Consider the following 12,837-nt stretch of genomic DNA (forward strand, 5'->3'; position numbering starts at 1 on the left):
CTCTCAGGTAGTCTGCCTTGGCCTGGAACTTGTGCTCAGCACCCAAGTTCATCTCTTGAGCTGAAATGTCAGAGACATTCCATCTTGTTCAGTCCCCACAGTGGCACGGGAGAACTCACCCTTTGATTAAGTCTACCGTGCTCGAATCCACGGCCCAAGAAGCCTGGAGACTTTCTCTCCTGATGAGTCTGGGTAAAGGGAAAAACCCAGCCTTAGCATTCAGCAAGAAGGGGCTGGAGGCTGAGGACTCCTGGGTACCCTTAGGGACAGCAGGCTTTGTGGGGTACAGTCCCATTGCCACTAACAAGTTTCAGAGGATGGGAGGAAAAGGCAAAGGAGCCAGTCCCTATTCCTGGAAATAGGGAGGATGAATAAACCAGCACCAAGGGCTTTATGATAAAAAACATAAAGGAGGCAGGCAGTACCCAATCATCTGTTTTCAGACACATTGTGACACCCCAAGTCTTCCCTCGGCTATTCCTTCCACTCAGCCCCAGTGGTCAGAACCCAGGCTGCCTCCAGTCCCCTCAGAAGTGACCCTTTGATATCTGATCTCCCATCTGCTGGGCTAGGCATGTGGAAGAGACAGCTGGCACAACCCCTCCCAGGGGACTGCAATTAGGGGATATTTAATCCTGTCACCTGGTTCATTTGCCGTGATGGATTTGGGCTTGAGTGCTGTGTGGCGCCAAGAGGATATTGGATTACAAGGGGCCATCCCCTTCACCCCTTGGAGAGACCTGACCCTCCTGTGCCCTGCACCTGTCTCTCTGGCCCCAAGGTGAGTCATCTGATGCCATTGAGGACAAGCATTGGTTGTCACCTCTCCCTCCACTCCTCATCTCATATTTCACCCGAAACCGCTTACAGATATGAAGACATTGGTTGTGTTGGGGCCCTGACACCACCTGCCCCACAGTCAGTTTAGAAGTTCAGAATGACAGGCCCTGGCGATTGAAGAGATTTCCAAGGATTTTCCATCATTCCGTTTTAGTTTTCCAGACTCTTGGTGCAGGGAAAAATTTCACTATATGCTTCTTTAATGTGGGTGTCTTCCAAACCCTGTCAGCAGTCTACATATCCCCAGGCTTCGTCCCTCATTAGGCTCCAAGGACACTGGGAGAAAGCTTGGAACACAGAGACCTGGCTGTGTAAGTAGATGAAGCTGATGTTCTTTAGGGTTCTTTCTAGATCTCTCTCTCCCCCTCCCTATTTGTGTGTGTGTGGGGGGGGGGGTGGGTGGGGAATTGAGGTATAAGGTAAACAGTTTGAGCTAGAAAAGTTTCTGGGAGGGCAAGTGGATGGGATGAGGTGAGTGGAGCAGGGGGAGAGGGAAACCTGATCTGGTATTGGTTGAGGAAAAAGGACTGAAGCCCTGAGGGCCAGCAGAAGGAATGGAAACAGGCAATCTCTGGAAATAAGAGGTTGGGGGGACCCTCCAGAATGCACCTATGAGGTGAGAGACTCTCAGGACTCAAAGGGAGGAACTTTAGATGAAATGCCTGACAGTAGGAAGAGGGAACTTATAGAGCCCACCTCCAGCAGGAAGACATCAAGTGAGGGATGAGGTTACCATCCCACCAGAGTCACAACTCTGACCCATAATTGTTCCTGTCTGAAAGAATTACAGGGATGGAAATGGAGAGGACCCTGAGGAAAAGAAGGTCCAGGGATAGGCCCAAAGTGGGATCCAGCTCAAGGGGAGGTCCCAAGGCCTGACACTATTACTGAGGTTATGGAGCACTCACACAAAGGGACCTATCGTGACTGCCCTCCAAAAGACCCAACAAGCAGCTGAAAGAGTCAGATGCAATATTTGTACCCAACCAATGGACAGAAGCAGATGACCTCTGTTGTTGAATTAGGGAGGCTGAAAGAAGCTGAGGAGAAGGGCGATCCTGTAGGAGGACCAGCAGTCTCAATTAATCTGGACTCCCGAGATCTCTCAAACACTGGACCACCAAACAGGCAGCATACACCAGCTGATATGAGGCCCCCAAGACACATACAGCAGAGGATTGCCAGGTCTGTGTTCATTCAGAGATGATGCACCTAACCCTCAAGAGACTGGGGGTCCCAGGGAGTTTAGAGGTCAGGTCAGGTCGGGTGGGGGTGGGGTGGGGACATCCCCATGGAGACAGGGGTGTGGGGAGGAGGTATGGGATGTGGAACAGTCAGCGGGTGGATGGGAGGATAAAATATGGAGTGTAAAAAAATAAATTAATTAAAATAAAAAAGAAAAGTTCCAAGAGGGGAAAAAATCAATACAATAAGATTCTTTTGTCAATTGTGTGCACATGAAAGAAGTACTTATGTGTTGGGAGTAATTCTGAGATGGCTTCAAGAATTTCTGCAGATCTTCACTGGACAGAGTTTATTCTGTCTGCTCATCAGCCTGGACTTTTAATGAACGCCACACAAAGAGTTAGTCTTAGCTGTCTTAGATTTATATTCTCATATATGTGTGCATGTCTGTATGTGTATGTGTATGTGTATGTGTTTGTGTGTGTGTGTGTGTGTGCACATCTTCCTCCATTGTCTACCTTATTCATTGAGGCAATTTCTTACTGAACCTGCAGCTGGCCAAGTTCTCTAGATTGGCTGCCAGAGAGCCCCAGGGATGCTTCCATCTCTTCCTTCTCAGCGTGAGATTACAGATGTGGACCACTGAACTCAGCTCTGGGCTTTTTGTTTTGTTTTAAAGCATGGGTGCTGGGAACCTACCTAGGGCCCTCACACTTGCACGACAAGTACTTTACCACTGAGCCATCTCCCTGGCTTCCTCCCATGGGCCATATCTAAATATAGCATCCAAAGATAATGGACAATGTCTGCACGTGAAATGCTTCACTTTTCAGGGGAGGTAAGGGATTCAGAGCCACACAAGCAGTTCACTGCCCATAGAACTTTGTACAGCATCTGTTGTCCATATTGAGAGCAGCTCTTTATGAAGCTATTCCTGGAGGTTATATATGCATTATGGGTAGGCATGCCACATCATTCTCTGTTTCAAATCGTTGAGTGGCATACCATTGTCTTTGGGAATAATGTATTTCCTTAGGTTATTACATTAAGTTCTGACCTTTTTGCCATTCTGTTTTCTTTTTTTCTTCTCTCTATAGCTTCTTATTTTCTATGCTTAGACCACTATGTGTACACATACGTGTGTGGCATGTATGTATGGACAAGCATATATGTATGTGTATGTGTATGTATTAGAAGCCCCAACCCTGTCTTAGTGTCTTAGTATCTTAGTATCTTTGTATTGTAGATATGTGCCTAGACTATATATACACTACTTAATGCCTGATGACTAATTCCTATTATTCTTCGAGTCTCGGTTTCAATATTTCACATTTAGTGAGTACTATGCTGAGCTCATCTGTGATGGTTTGATGAGAATGTCCCCCACAAACTCATGTATTTGAACCTTTGGCTTCCAGGTGATGGCACTGTTTGTGGAGGCTTAGGGGGTTTGGCTTTCTTGGAGGAAGTCACTGGAGGCAGGCTTTGATATGGTAAAGAACCCGCCATTCCAGTTCTCTTTTCTCTCTCTCTCTCTCTCTCTCTCTCTCTCTCTCTCTCTCTCTCTCTCTCTCTTTCTCTCTCTCTCTCTCTCTCTCTCTCTCTCTCTCTCTCTCTCTCTCTCTCTCTCTCTCTCTCTCTTTTTCTCTCTACTTCTTGCTTGCCTTTGAAGATGGGAACTCTCAGCTTGCTGCTCCTGGCGCCATGGCTGCTTACCACCATGCCTTCCGTCATGGAACTATAAGCTGAAATAAACTCATAGTTCTCTAAGGTGCTTTTGTCCACAGTGTTTTGTCACAGCAACAGGATAGTGACTCATACACCAAACGTGGTGTCTTTGTTTGGTTCCTATACATTATTTTCTGCAAAATAAATTCACTGATTGTATTTTTTCACACTTGAACACAATCTTCATGAAATGGCTAAACTTATCCCCAGCACCCAAAATAACTACCAGCACATCACAGCAAGACATAAATATTGAAACCGTGCATACAGAATTCCCATTGAGTGTGAGCATGGAGCCCATATTTGTGGTTGCTATTTAAGGAAGGTGGTTCAGTGCCTAGGCAGAGGATCTCCTTGCCTCCCAACAGCGTAGTCACTGCACAAAGCAGGTACTATACTTTACTAGCTTAAGACTGACAAACTGTTGCCACCCTGGCTCTGCCCTCTGCAGCCCCACTCCAAAGGCCTATTTCTAAGATGATCAAAGGGACCGGAACAAAGGATTCTAACTGAGTGAGTTTTATGTGGGATCCTGGAAATGGGGACACTTTTAGAGCAGGCCCGGTCCTGGGAGGGTGCTCTTGAGAACTGCAGATCTGCTACCTTCAAAGGGTCAACATGCTGGCACATTAAGAAGCACTTGAGGAGAGAGTATTTCTCTCCAGAGGAAGCGCAGCACTTCAAATCTATCACCCTAGCTCCTATTCACAGGGATGGTGTGTGTATGTTTATATGTACATATGTATATGTGTGCGCACACATGTGTGTGTATGTGTATATAGGTACATTTGTGTATGTGTGTGTATACATGTATGCAAATGTGTGTGTACATGTGTGTATGTGTGTGCATGTGTCTATATGTGTGTATGTGTGTACTGGCTAGTTTTGTGTCAACTTGACACAGCTGGAGTTATTACAGAGAAAGGAGCTTCAGTTGAGGAAATGCCTCCATGAGATCCAACTGTAAGGCATTTTCTCAATTAGTGATCAAGGGGGAAAGGCCCCTTGTGGGTGGGACCATCTCTGGGCTGGTAGTCTTGGGTTCTATAAGAGAGCAGGCTGAGCAAGCCAGGGGAGGCAAGCCAGTAAAGAACATCCCTCCATGGCCTCTGCATCGGCTCCTGCTTTCTGACCTGCTTGAGTTCCAGTCCTGACTTCCTTGGTGATGAACAGCAGTATGGAAGTGTAAGCCGAATAAACCCTTTCCTCCCCAACTTGCTTCTTGGTCATGATGTTTGTGCAGGAATAGAAACCCTGACTAAGACAATGTGTATCCATGTGTGTGTATGTGTGTGCATGTGTCTATATGTGTGTATGTGTATCCATGTGTGTCTATGTGTGTGTATGTATGTGTGCATGTGTGTATTGTGTATGTGTATGCATGTGTGTAGTGTGCATTTGTGTACGTGTGTGTGCATATGTATATGTGTATGTACGTGCGTGTTTGTGTGTGCACACATGTGTGAGCATGTGTGTGTGTGTCCATCAAGCACAGGCAAAGAGCATCTGCTTTAAGTGCTGTAGCACTACAGGCTTCCAAACACCCTTGTCGATAACACCCAGCTGCCTGCTCTTCCTCCCATCTTCACAGGTACTACTTCTGTGGACTTTGTTTAGTTTCCAATGCCTCCCATAATAACTCCTATTCTCCAAGCAGCTTCCTCCTGATGAACTGTGCCTGCCTGTGGCTCTTCTGAAGTCCATCAACATCTGCATCAAAGTTTGAAAATGCAACTGCTTTTAGGTAATTTGATAAATCGTCTGAAGGCATTTTCATATGTGTGTACTCTGCTTCTGCATTCTATTTCTAAGATCCTTTAGGGGAAAATCTATATCTTTTTTTTTCCCTTTATAACCGTCTCTGCACGATTCTTAGGACAGTGTTTTCATCAGCGTGCTTATTGTCTGAACACGCTCTTTCTTTGTAGGCTGAGAACCCTTGGAGGCTGACTTTATTTCATTCATTAATTTATTTAAAATATTTACTGAGGCCTATTATGTGGCAGGCACTGGCTAAGTGCTCAGGGTTCAGTGTTGAAACTCACAGTCTGGGGCAAAGAAGGAAACATACACAAATAACTGTAATACAATGTGATAAGTGCTGTAATATAGGTACCGTGAGCTCGGAGTGCTCTGGAAACCCAGGAGGGAGCTTATGAAATAATTTCCTTACTGTTCCAATGTCTAAATATGAATGTTTAAGTAAACACCTTTCCTTTGGAAATGCTTGCAGCTTTTGTGATTTTTCTCAGGTCTATTATCTCATTCGATGCCTCTAACAACCCCTTTAATAAGCTTTTGTTCCATCAACTCACCTCGACGCAGAGTAGGGACCCAAGCAGGAGCTATGGAAAGAAAGAGTAAGGGAACTGGGGAATCAACATTATTCACTCCTGTTTGCAATTAGATAAATTAAATGTCACAAAGTGATTTGCTGAAGGTCATAAACATGTTAACAGGTAGTCAGGGTAAACACTGCTTCAATGCCTGTAATATAAGGGTTTCTCCGCTATGCTGTAAATAAGCTTAAAACACATTTTTCTCCCCACCCCTGGATGTCTGATCTCACTGGTAAAATTGGATACATAGCTCAAGTATGACATCGAAGATGGAGAATGGCTCACAAAGGAGACAAGGTAGACTGTGGCCAACCATTGACTCAATGGCACAGGTAGGAAGGACCTCTGGAATTGGAGACGTCACTGTAGACCAGTGTCATTGGGAAAGATGCGTGGAAGTGAAAGAACACAAGAAGGAAGATAAGAGGCAGCGCACAAAAGTTACACTCCAAAGAAATGAAATTCACTAACCTGCTGTCCTACTGTGCACTTTTCCAGGACCACACCCATTGGATCCAGGCATTCAATCTGTCCTTAGTGTTCTTTAATTAATTAATTAATTAATTAATTAATTAAAAATTCACTTTACATTCCCATTACAGCCCTCTCCATTCTCTCTTCCCAATCTCACCCCCACAAGTACCTCCTCTCATTGGCCTCTTCCCCTCCTCCTCAGAGAAGGGGCTCCCTCTTGGGTACTGCCCCACCCATCTAGTCCTGTCCTTAGTATTCTAATTGAACCCCAATTACATCCAGGTCAACAAGTCCTTGATGTCCTCTCAGGGGAAGGGTCTTCTTCGCTCAACTTGTGTCACCTAGACAAGTTATGCATGTGAGGATGACTTTATGCTAGTTTCCCATTTCTGCCTCACGACCACTCTTCTCCCTTCCACAGAGAAACACTTCATTATGAGGAGAGGCTCACAGCATCTCTATCTCACAGCCAGTTCCTCTGAATTGAAACATTCCCTCCTGGAGGCTGGAGGGAAGCTCATGTAAGTTCCCAGGCTTAGGAAGCTCAGAAAGGCATAATAATCACGTGGTCTTGCCTTCATGTTACATAAGCAGTGAACAGTTGCCAGGAAAAGGGGACTCTTATTTGCCCACTGCCTTCAAGTTGTGTAGGGAGTTCCAGGGGTGCAGCTATTACAATATCGTGCTCCTGTAAGTAACCCCAATAAAGTCATTGGTTCACCAAGTGAAACTTGAGTAGGAATGTTTCTTTCGTCTGTTATTGATTCTCCTCTCTGAAGCCAATGATTTCTTTTTCAGTTTTCCTCCAGAAAGGCCATGCGAGAGTATTGCAAACTCATCTTAAAATTCCTGGTCAACCTGTAAGAAACAGTGTCTTGGGCAACACTCCTGCTCAAGAAGGTAGTAACTGTGTTAACAGGCACCTTCCAAAACATCAGTCTCCTGGTTTGTGACAACTGCTGGATATGAATATGGCCTAGGAACTATGTTCATATCATATGGTCCTGCTCCCCTTATTTATAGACGAGAGAACCAGTATAGACATGTGATCCAGAGAGCCAATCAGATTATTTCTTGTAGGAGTTGAGAAATGAGAGTAAGAAATGCTTTTCAGCTAATCTGGTCCCTGGAATGGGGTAACATTGAGCAGGTGACCTGTGTGGCAGACATGTTAAGCCAACATCTTGTGCCTGTTGAGTAGGAAAAGCCAATCTGAAGGAGAACAATGTCAAACGAACAGACATAGGTAAGACCACAATCACTGAGCTTGAAGCATGCTGGACACCAGTCAGCAATCCAGTCCATGTTGGGATTCAATTGTCACTTTTCTGCCTTTGTCTTTATGACGTTCCAAATCCTTGGAATGGTCGTCTCTATCCATGCATACATATTTTTATTTAAAAGTTTGTTTTTAATCTGCACAACCAAAACAGCTCAGATGAAAACTTAAAATCCAAGTCAATGAAAAGAACTGCTGCCAAGGTTTTATACACACAAAGATAGGGATGACCCAGTTTAAGTAAAGGTACTCTCGTTGCTCTTGTCTAATTACTTACACGATGGAGACATGGTCATTAATAAAGCAGACTTGAGATCTATGGATTGGGAAATGTGAGACTCTTGCTGCCAGGATAGTCTAGAAATACTTATTGTATCAAACTAAACCTGTATTGTTCCTTTATTTCTTGTCTATTTTTCAAGAAAAAACGGGGAAATGAGAGAGAAAACTAGAACTTGGGATGAAATCACTGAATGCTCTGAATGCCCTAGATGGGGTGTAGTTGAGGAGATGTTGGATTGGCAACTTCATATCCATACAGAGCAGAATTTGGAACTAGGATCCATGTAAAGACAAAACCAGCAGATGCACACCCTTCTTGGAGAAGGAAAATGGGAGACAAGAGGAACTTTTGAACGTAAGGCAACCATGAAAATTGTTGTTTGCCTCTGTCCATGCTCTGGGTGATAAAGGAAAATATTCTTTGGAAAATAGAAACTCTGGGACATGGTTTGAAGCTCAAATTTATAATAACTCGGTTGTCTTGGCATTTTAATCCAGCAAATTTATATTAATACAAAGATACTTTTCTGCTTACTGTAACCATGGGGATTGCTGATAGATGTAGCTGTTAACTTTCTTTGGAGGGATGCTTCCATGATATGACATACCACTGGCTTTTACAGTAGAGAAATGGCATTGTTAGAATGGGCTCACATTAAACAATGGCAAAATACAGGGGTAAATGTTCTACCACACGTGAGAACTGGCATAAGCAATTAATAGGAAGATTAAGTACCAGAAACTGGACACCTTGAAAGAGAACCTGGAAGATCATCACTGTACAAAAGGAATTGAGATTTTTTTTTATCTTATATAAATTCTACGATGTGAAAAGAGCATAATTACTCAGAACATGCAATATTTAAAATGTTCCCTTCATTTCATACATGTGTACAATGAAATAAGATCATGTCTCCTCTCGTGTACTTCGCTTGGCTACCCCCAGAATGTGTAGTGTTTAAAGAGAGCCAAATAGAAATTTAAAACGCAGTCTTTGAAAGAAAAATTTTGTGGGAACATGTTGGAACTAGAGAACAGAAAATGAATGAACTAGAAGTTTCGAAAGACTTTTACAAAGGACAAAAGCTTAACTCAAAGTAGAATACAGTGAGTGACAAAAGATAGAAATGTGAGAAGATGGAAAACGGGGTAAAGTAATAAAGGTCAGTAAATCTCAACAGTTTAGGACAAACGTCAGTGAATGCTCAGGAGTTTGGGATGGAAAGAATGGAGATACTGCATAGGGGGCAAATTTGTTCAGCATTGAAGGTAAATTTGACTTGATATATATTTAAAACTACAATGGTTTAGCATGATAAATAAAAATAACTACTAACTAGGCACATCATGTGAAAGTGCTAAATACCCAAGTCAGAGAAAACCTAAATGGCAATTATGTAGGCAGCAAACCTCCACAGCAGTGTTAAGGCCACAGCATAGTGGATTGTGTCTTTAAAATATCTAGGAAAAGAACTACTAGCCCATAACTAGGTTTTGCAATTTAAAATAACTGCCAAGTGTAAGCTATGATCATTGTGTAAAGGGGGAATGTAGAGGGTATTCAGAGGGATAAAGACTGAAAGACGTGTAAGATCCCATGGAAAGGCAAAAAAATAAAGGAGGTGAGTCTGAACGGAAAGTATGAGACATGAAGCTCAATGGTGAACAGAACACCAACAGCAACTGACATGTGGTTATGATAATAAGCATGAAAGTACATGACTTGGGGTTTACAAAAACAAGGTGGACAATCAGGCAGTGGATGGAGGGATGAATTCAAACCATTCAGAGTGAAAAGATTCAAACATTCCTGGCTTGTTGACGGTAGAAATAGTGACTGGTTTTAGATTTGTCAAGTGTACAGTCCCACTGAAAATTTAAAGCTAACCACACACACCTAAAATACTAGGAATACAATCCATAGAGAAAATGTCTTATTTAGGGATTCCGTTGCTGTGACAATAGTCCTTGACCAGAAACAAGTTGGGGAGGAAAGGGTTTATTTCACTAACACTTCCATATCACAGTCAACCACGTCATCAAAGGAAGTCGGGACAGGAACTCAGTCAGAGCAGGAGTCTGGAGGCAGGAACTGAAGCAGAGGCTGTGGAGGACCACCACTTACGAAGTACCCACATGCTTACCACAGCCTGCTTTCTTATAGCATAGGACCACCAGCCCAGCCTGCACCCCTCACACTGAGCTAACTCCCCCTTCAACCATTAATCAAGAAAATGCACCATAGGCTTGTCCACAAGCCAACTGAATGGGGTCATTTTTTTCTTAATTGAGGTTCCCTCTTCCAAAATAACTGTAGTTTGTGTCAAGTTGACATAAAACTAGTCAGCACAGGAAGGATGTTAAAAAGAAATGCAACCAGTCAAAGGGAACATAGCAAAGTCTTAGGAAACACAAAACACCAGTGGGGTCCCTCCCAATAGCAGCAAACACAGCTAAACACACCACATTGGATGCTGTCACGTACCTTAAATGCATCCTGGAACAGACTAGGTGAAATGAAGATCAAGACCCCACTACTAAAGAGTCTGAGTTTGGGGGATTATATCCAACAAGTATATGGAAAAGAACTTATTCTAATAAACTAATAATCAGGAAATGCAAACTTAAAAAAATCAGATGCTTTTTGATGCCTATTTGATTCCATGAGGAATGAAGTAATGCCAGAGAAGAGCAGGCCCTGAGTAATTGGGAAATATAGCTAGGAAAGTGGAAGGTGAACTGTCTTCAGTAATTCCCACTCTGACACTGAAGGAGCAGAGTCCAGAAGGAGCTCTTGGTACTAGCAACAAGAAAAGCTTGTCTGAAACAACGTTTCCAGCAGTGAACCTTGAACAGAGGAGAACAAGCCACGTGAGCAGTACAGTTAGCCTGGACTTCATCAAGAAAGCCGTTCCTGGCCTGGGGGGAGAGGAAACCAAGCAGTCTCGCAGACTCAACCTGAGAGGCAGGTGTCTGAGTCCATGGAGCCTGGAGTGGCAAGAACGCATGAGACATAGCAATGGAGAGAGGAATTATGCAGAGAAAAGAGTTCTAGAAAATGGCATATGAGCTCTCTGGAGTCTTAGCCAAACACCAAATACAAAGAGAATATAGGAAAACATTTCAAAAGACAGAACCATTATCAGCTGCTTTAAATCAAGAAAAAGTCAAGGAACCCATCCAGAGATGGAAATCACTTCGGTTCTCACTAACGGGCAGGAGGTTGGAAATGATGCAGAGAGGCTAGCAGAGGCAACACCACAGACAACCTTTGATAGAGATTATGCCAAAAGGACCCAGGAACATGAGCCTTGAAGCAGTCAAAATGGCCCTCAAGTAACAAAGGCTGCCAAAATAAAAGAGTTTTTTTTTTAAAGGAATACAACAAAATCCAGTATGCAACAATATTTCTGGAACCTAGTTAAAATTTAATAGTCATATTAGCAAGTAGGAGCATGTGGCCCATGTACAGAAGAAGAAAAATGAGTCAAAAGAAAATGCCAAGAAGAGAAATAACAGCAGATGAAAGTTAAATATACACAAAGGAATGGAGAGTGTTGAAAATATCAAACACAGATGTAAATATGAAATACAACTCATTTTTTTCATTTAAAAGATTATTTACACAAGTGATTTTTTTAAAGAAAGAAAAGGAAGGAAGGAAGGAAGGAAGGAAGGAAGGAAGGAAGGGAGAAAGAGAGAAAGAGAAAGAAAGAAAGAAAGAAAGAAAGAAAGAAAGAAAGAAAGAAAGAAAGAAAGAAAGAAAGAAAGAAAGAGAGAGAGAAAGAGAGAGAGAAAGAAAGAGGTAGAGACAGCGCTGTAAAGCAGGGCGGGGACCAGCGGTCAGATCCTCACACCCAATAAATAAGCTAGGTAGTCCACCCATGCCTCCAAATCCAGGACCAAGGAGAGCAGAGACAGGCAAATAAAAGAAAGAAGGTCTGGAATTATAATTCTGTTGCTAGAGTGCTTACCCAGCATGCATCAAGCCCTGAGCATACTCTCCAGCAACACCTAAACTGGGTATCGTCGAGTGTATTTATAATCTCAGCGTGCGAGAAGGGGAGTCATGAAGATCAGAAATTCAATGTCATTCTTATCTACCTAACAAGTTACAGGTTAGCATGAGCTACATGAGACCATATCTCAAAAAAGGAAAGAATCAGAAGATAGGAAAAGAGAAATTGAAAACTAAATGTTAGATTTTAAATCTCTCTGTTAAATACATTTAAGAAAAATAATTTATACAATTCAAATAAAACCTAGATAATATAAAAAATGAATTATAAGGTACGAGTGAGTATATGGCATCTAAAAGAACGCTAATTTGTATAGATATGCTAAAACAGAATGCCAAATATTAATATAAAAAAGCTAGAGTTGGGTTAATATTAAACAAGATAGACTTACCAAAAGGAACCAAAGGGAATAAGGATACCTGCGGATAGGAAAGGGGGCCAGTGTTTTATGAAGAGAACATGATACCAAGCGCTTTGGTCATATGACACAGAGAAATCAAGCTGGTACTAACCGGAGAGCTTGTCCCTGTTTGCCTTGCTTTCATACTGTGCTGAGGTCCTGTGTGGATTTCATGGGGGGAATGTCATCAAGTCAAACCCAGCTGTGAACCCTGTGAGCTAACGTGCCAACCCATGCGCCAATAGATGCCCATGGGTACAATAGCACCATGAATATTATGGAGGCAATCTA

The 12,837-nt window shown here is 42.9% G+C and overlaps 1 protein-coding gene across 1 annotated transcript; it reads left to right on the forward strand.

The window, feature by feature from the left end:
- The first annotated feature begins 852 nt into the window (after window positions 1–852).
- Window positions 853–5,972, forward strand: Gm4791 (predicted gene 4791). Its single transcript, NM_001243258.1, has 3 exons — window positions 853–1,151; window positions 1,866–2,025; window positions 5,411–5,972. The coding sequence occupies exons 1-3, from the start codon at window positions 1,043–1,045 to the stop codon at window positions 5,448–5,450; spliced, it is 309 nt and encodes a 102-aa protein (NP_001230187.1). The 5' UTR covers window positions 853–1,042; the 3' UTR covers window positions 5,451–5,972.
- The last annotated feature ends 6,865 nt before the right edge of the window (window positions 5,973–12,837 follow it).

This window comes from Mus musculus, chromosome 9 (genome assembly GCF_000001635.26).
Source record: "Mus musculus strain C57BL/6J chromosome 9, GRCm38.p6 C57BL/6J".
NCBI classification, from domain to species: Eukaryota; Metazoa; Chordata; class Mammalia; order Rodentia; family Muridae; genus Mus; species Mus musculus.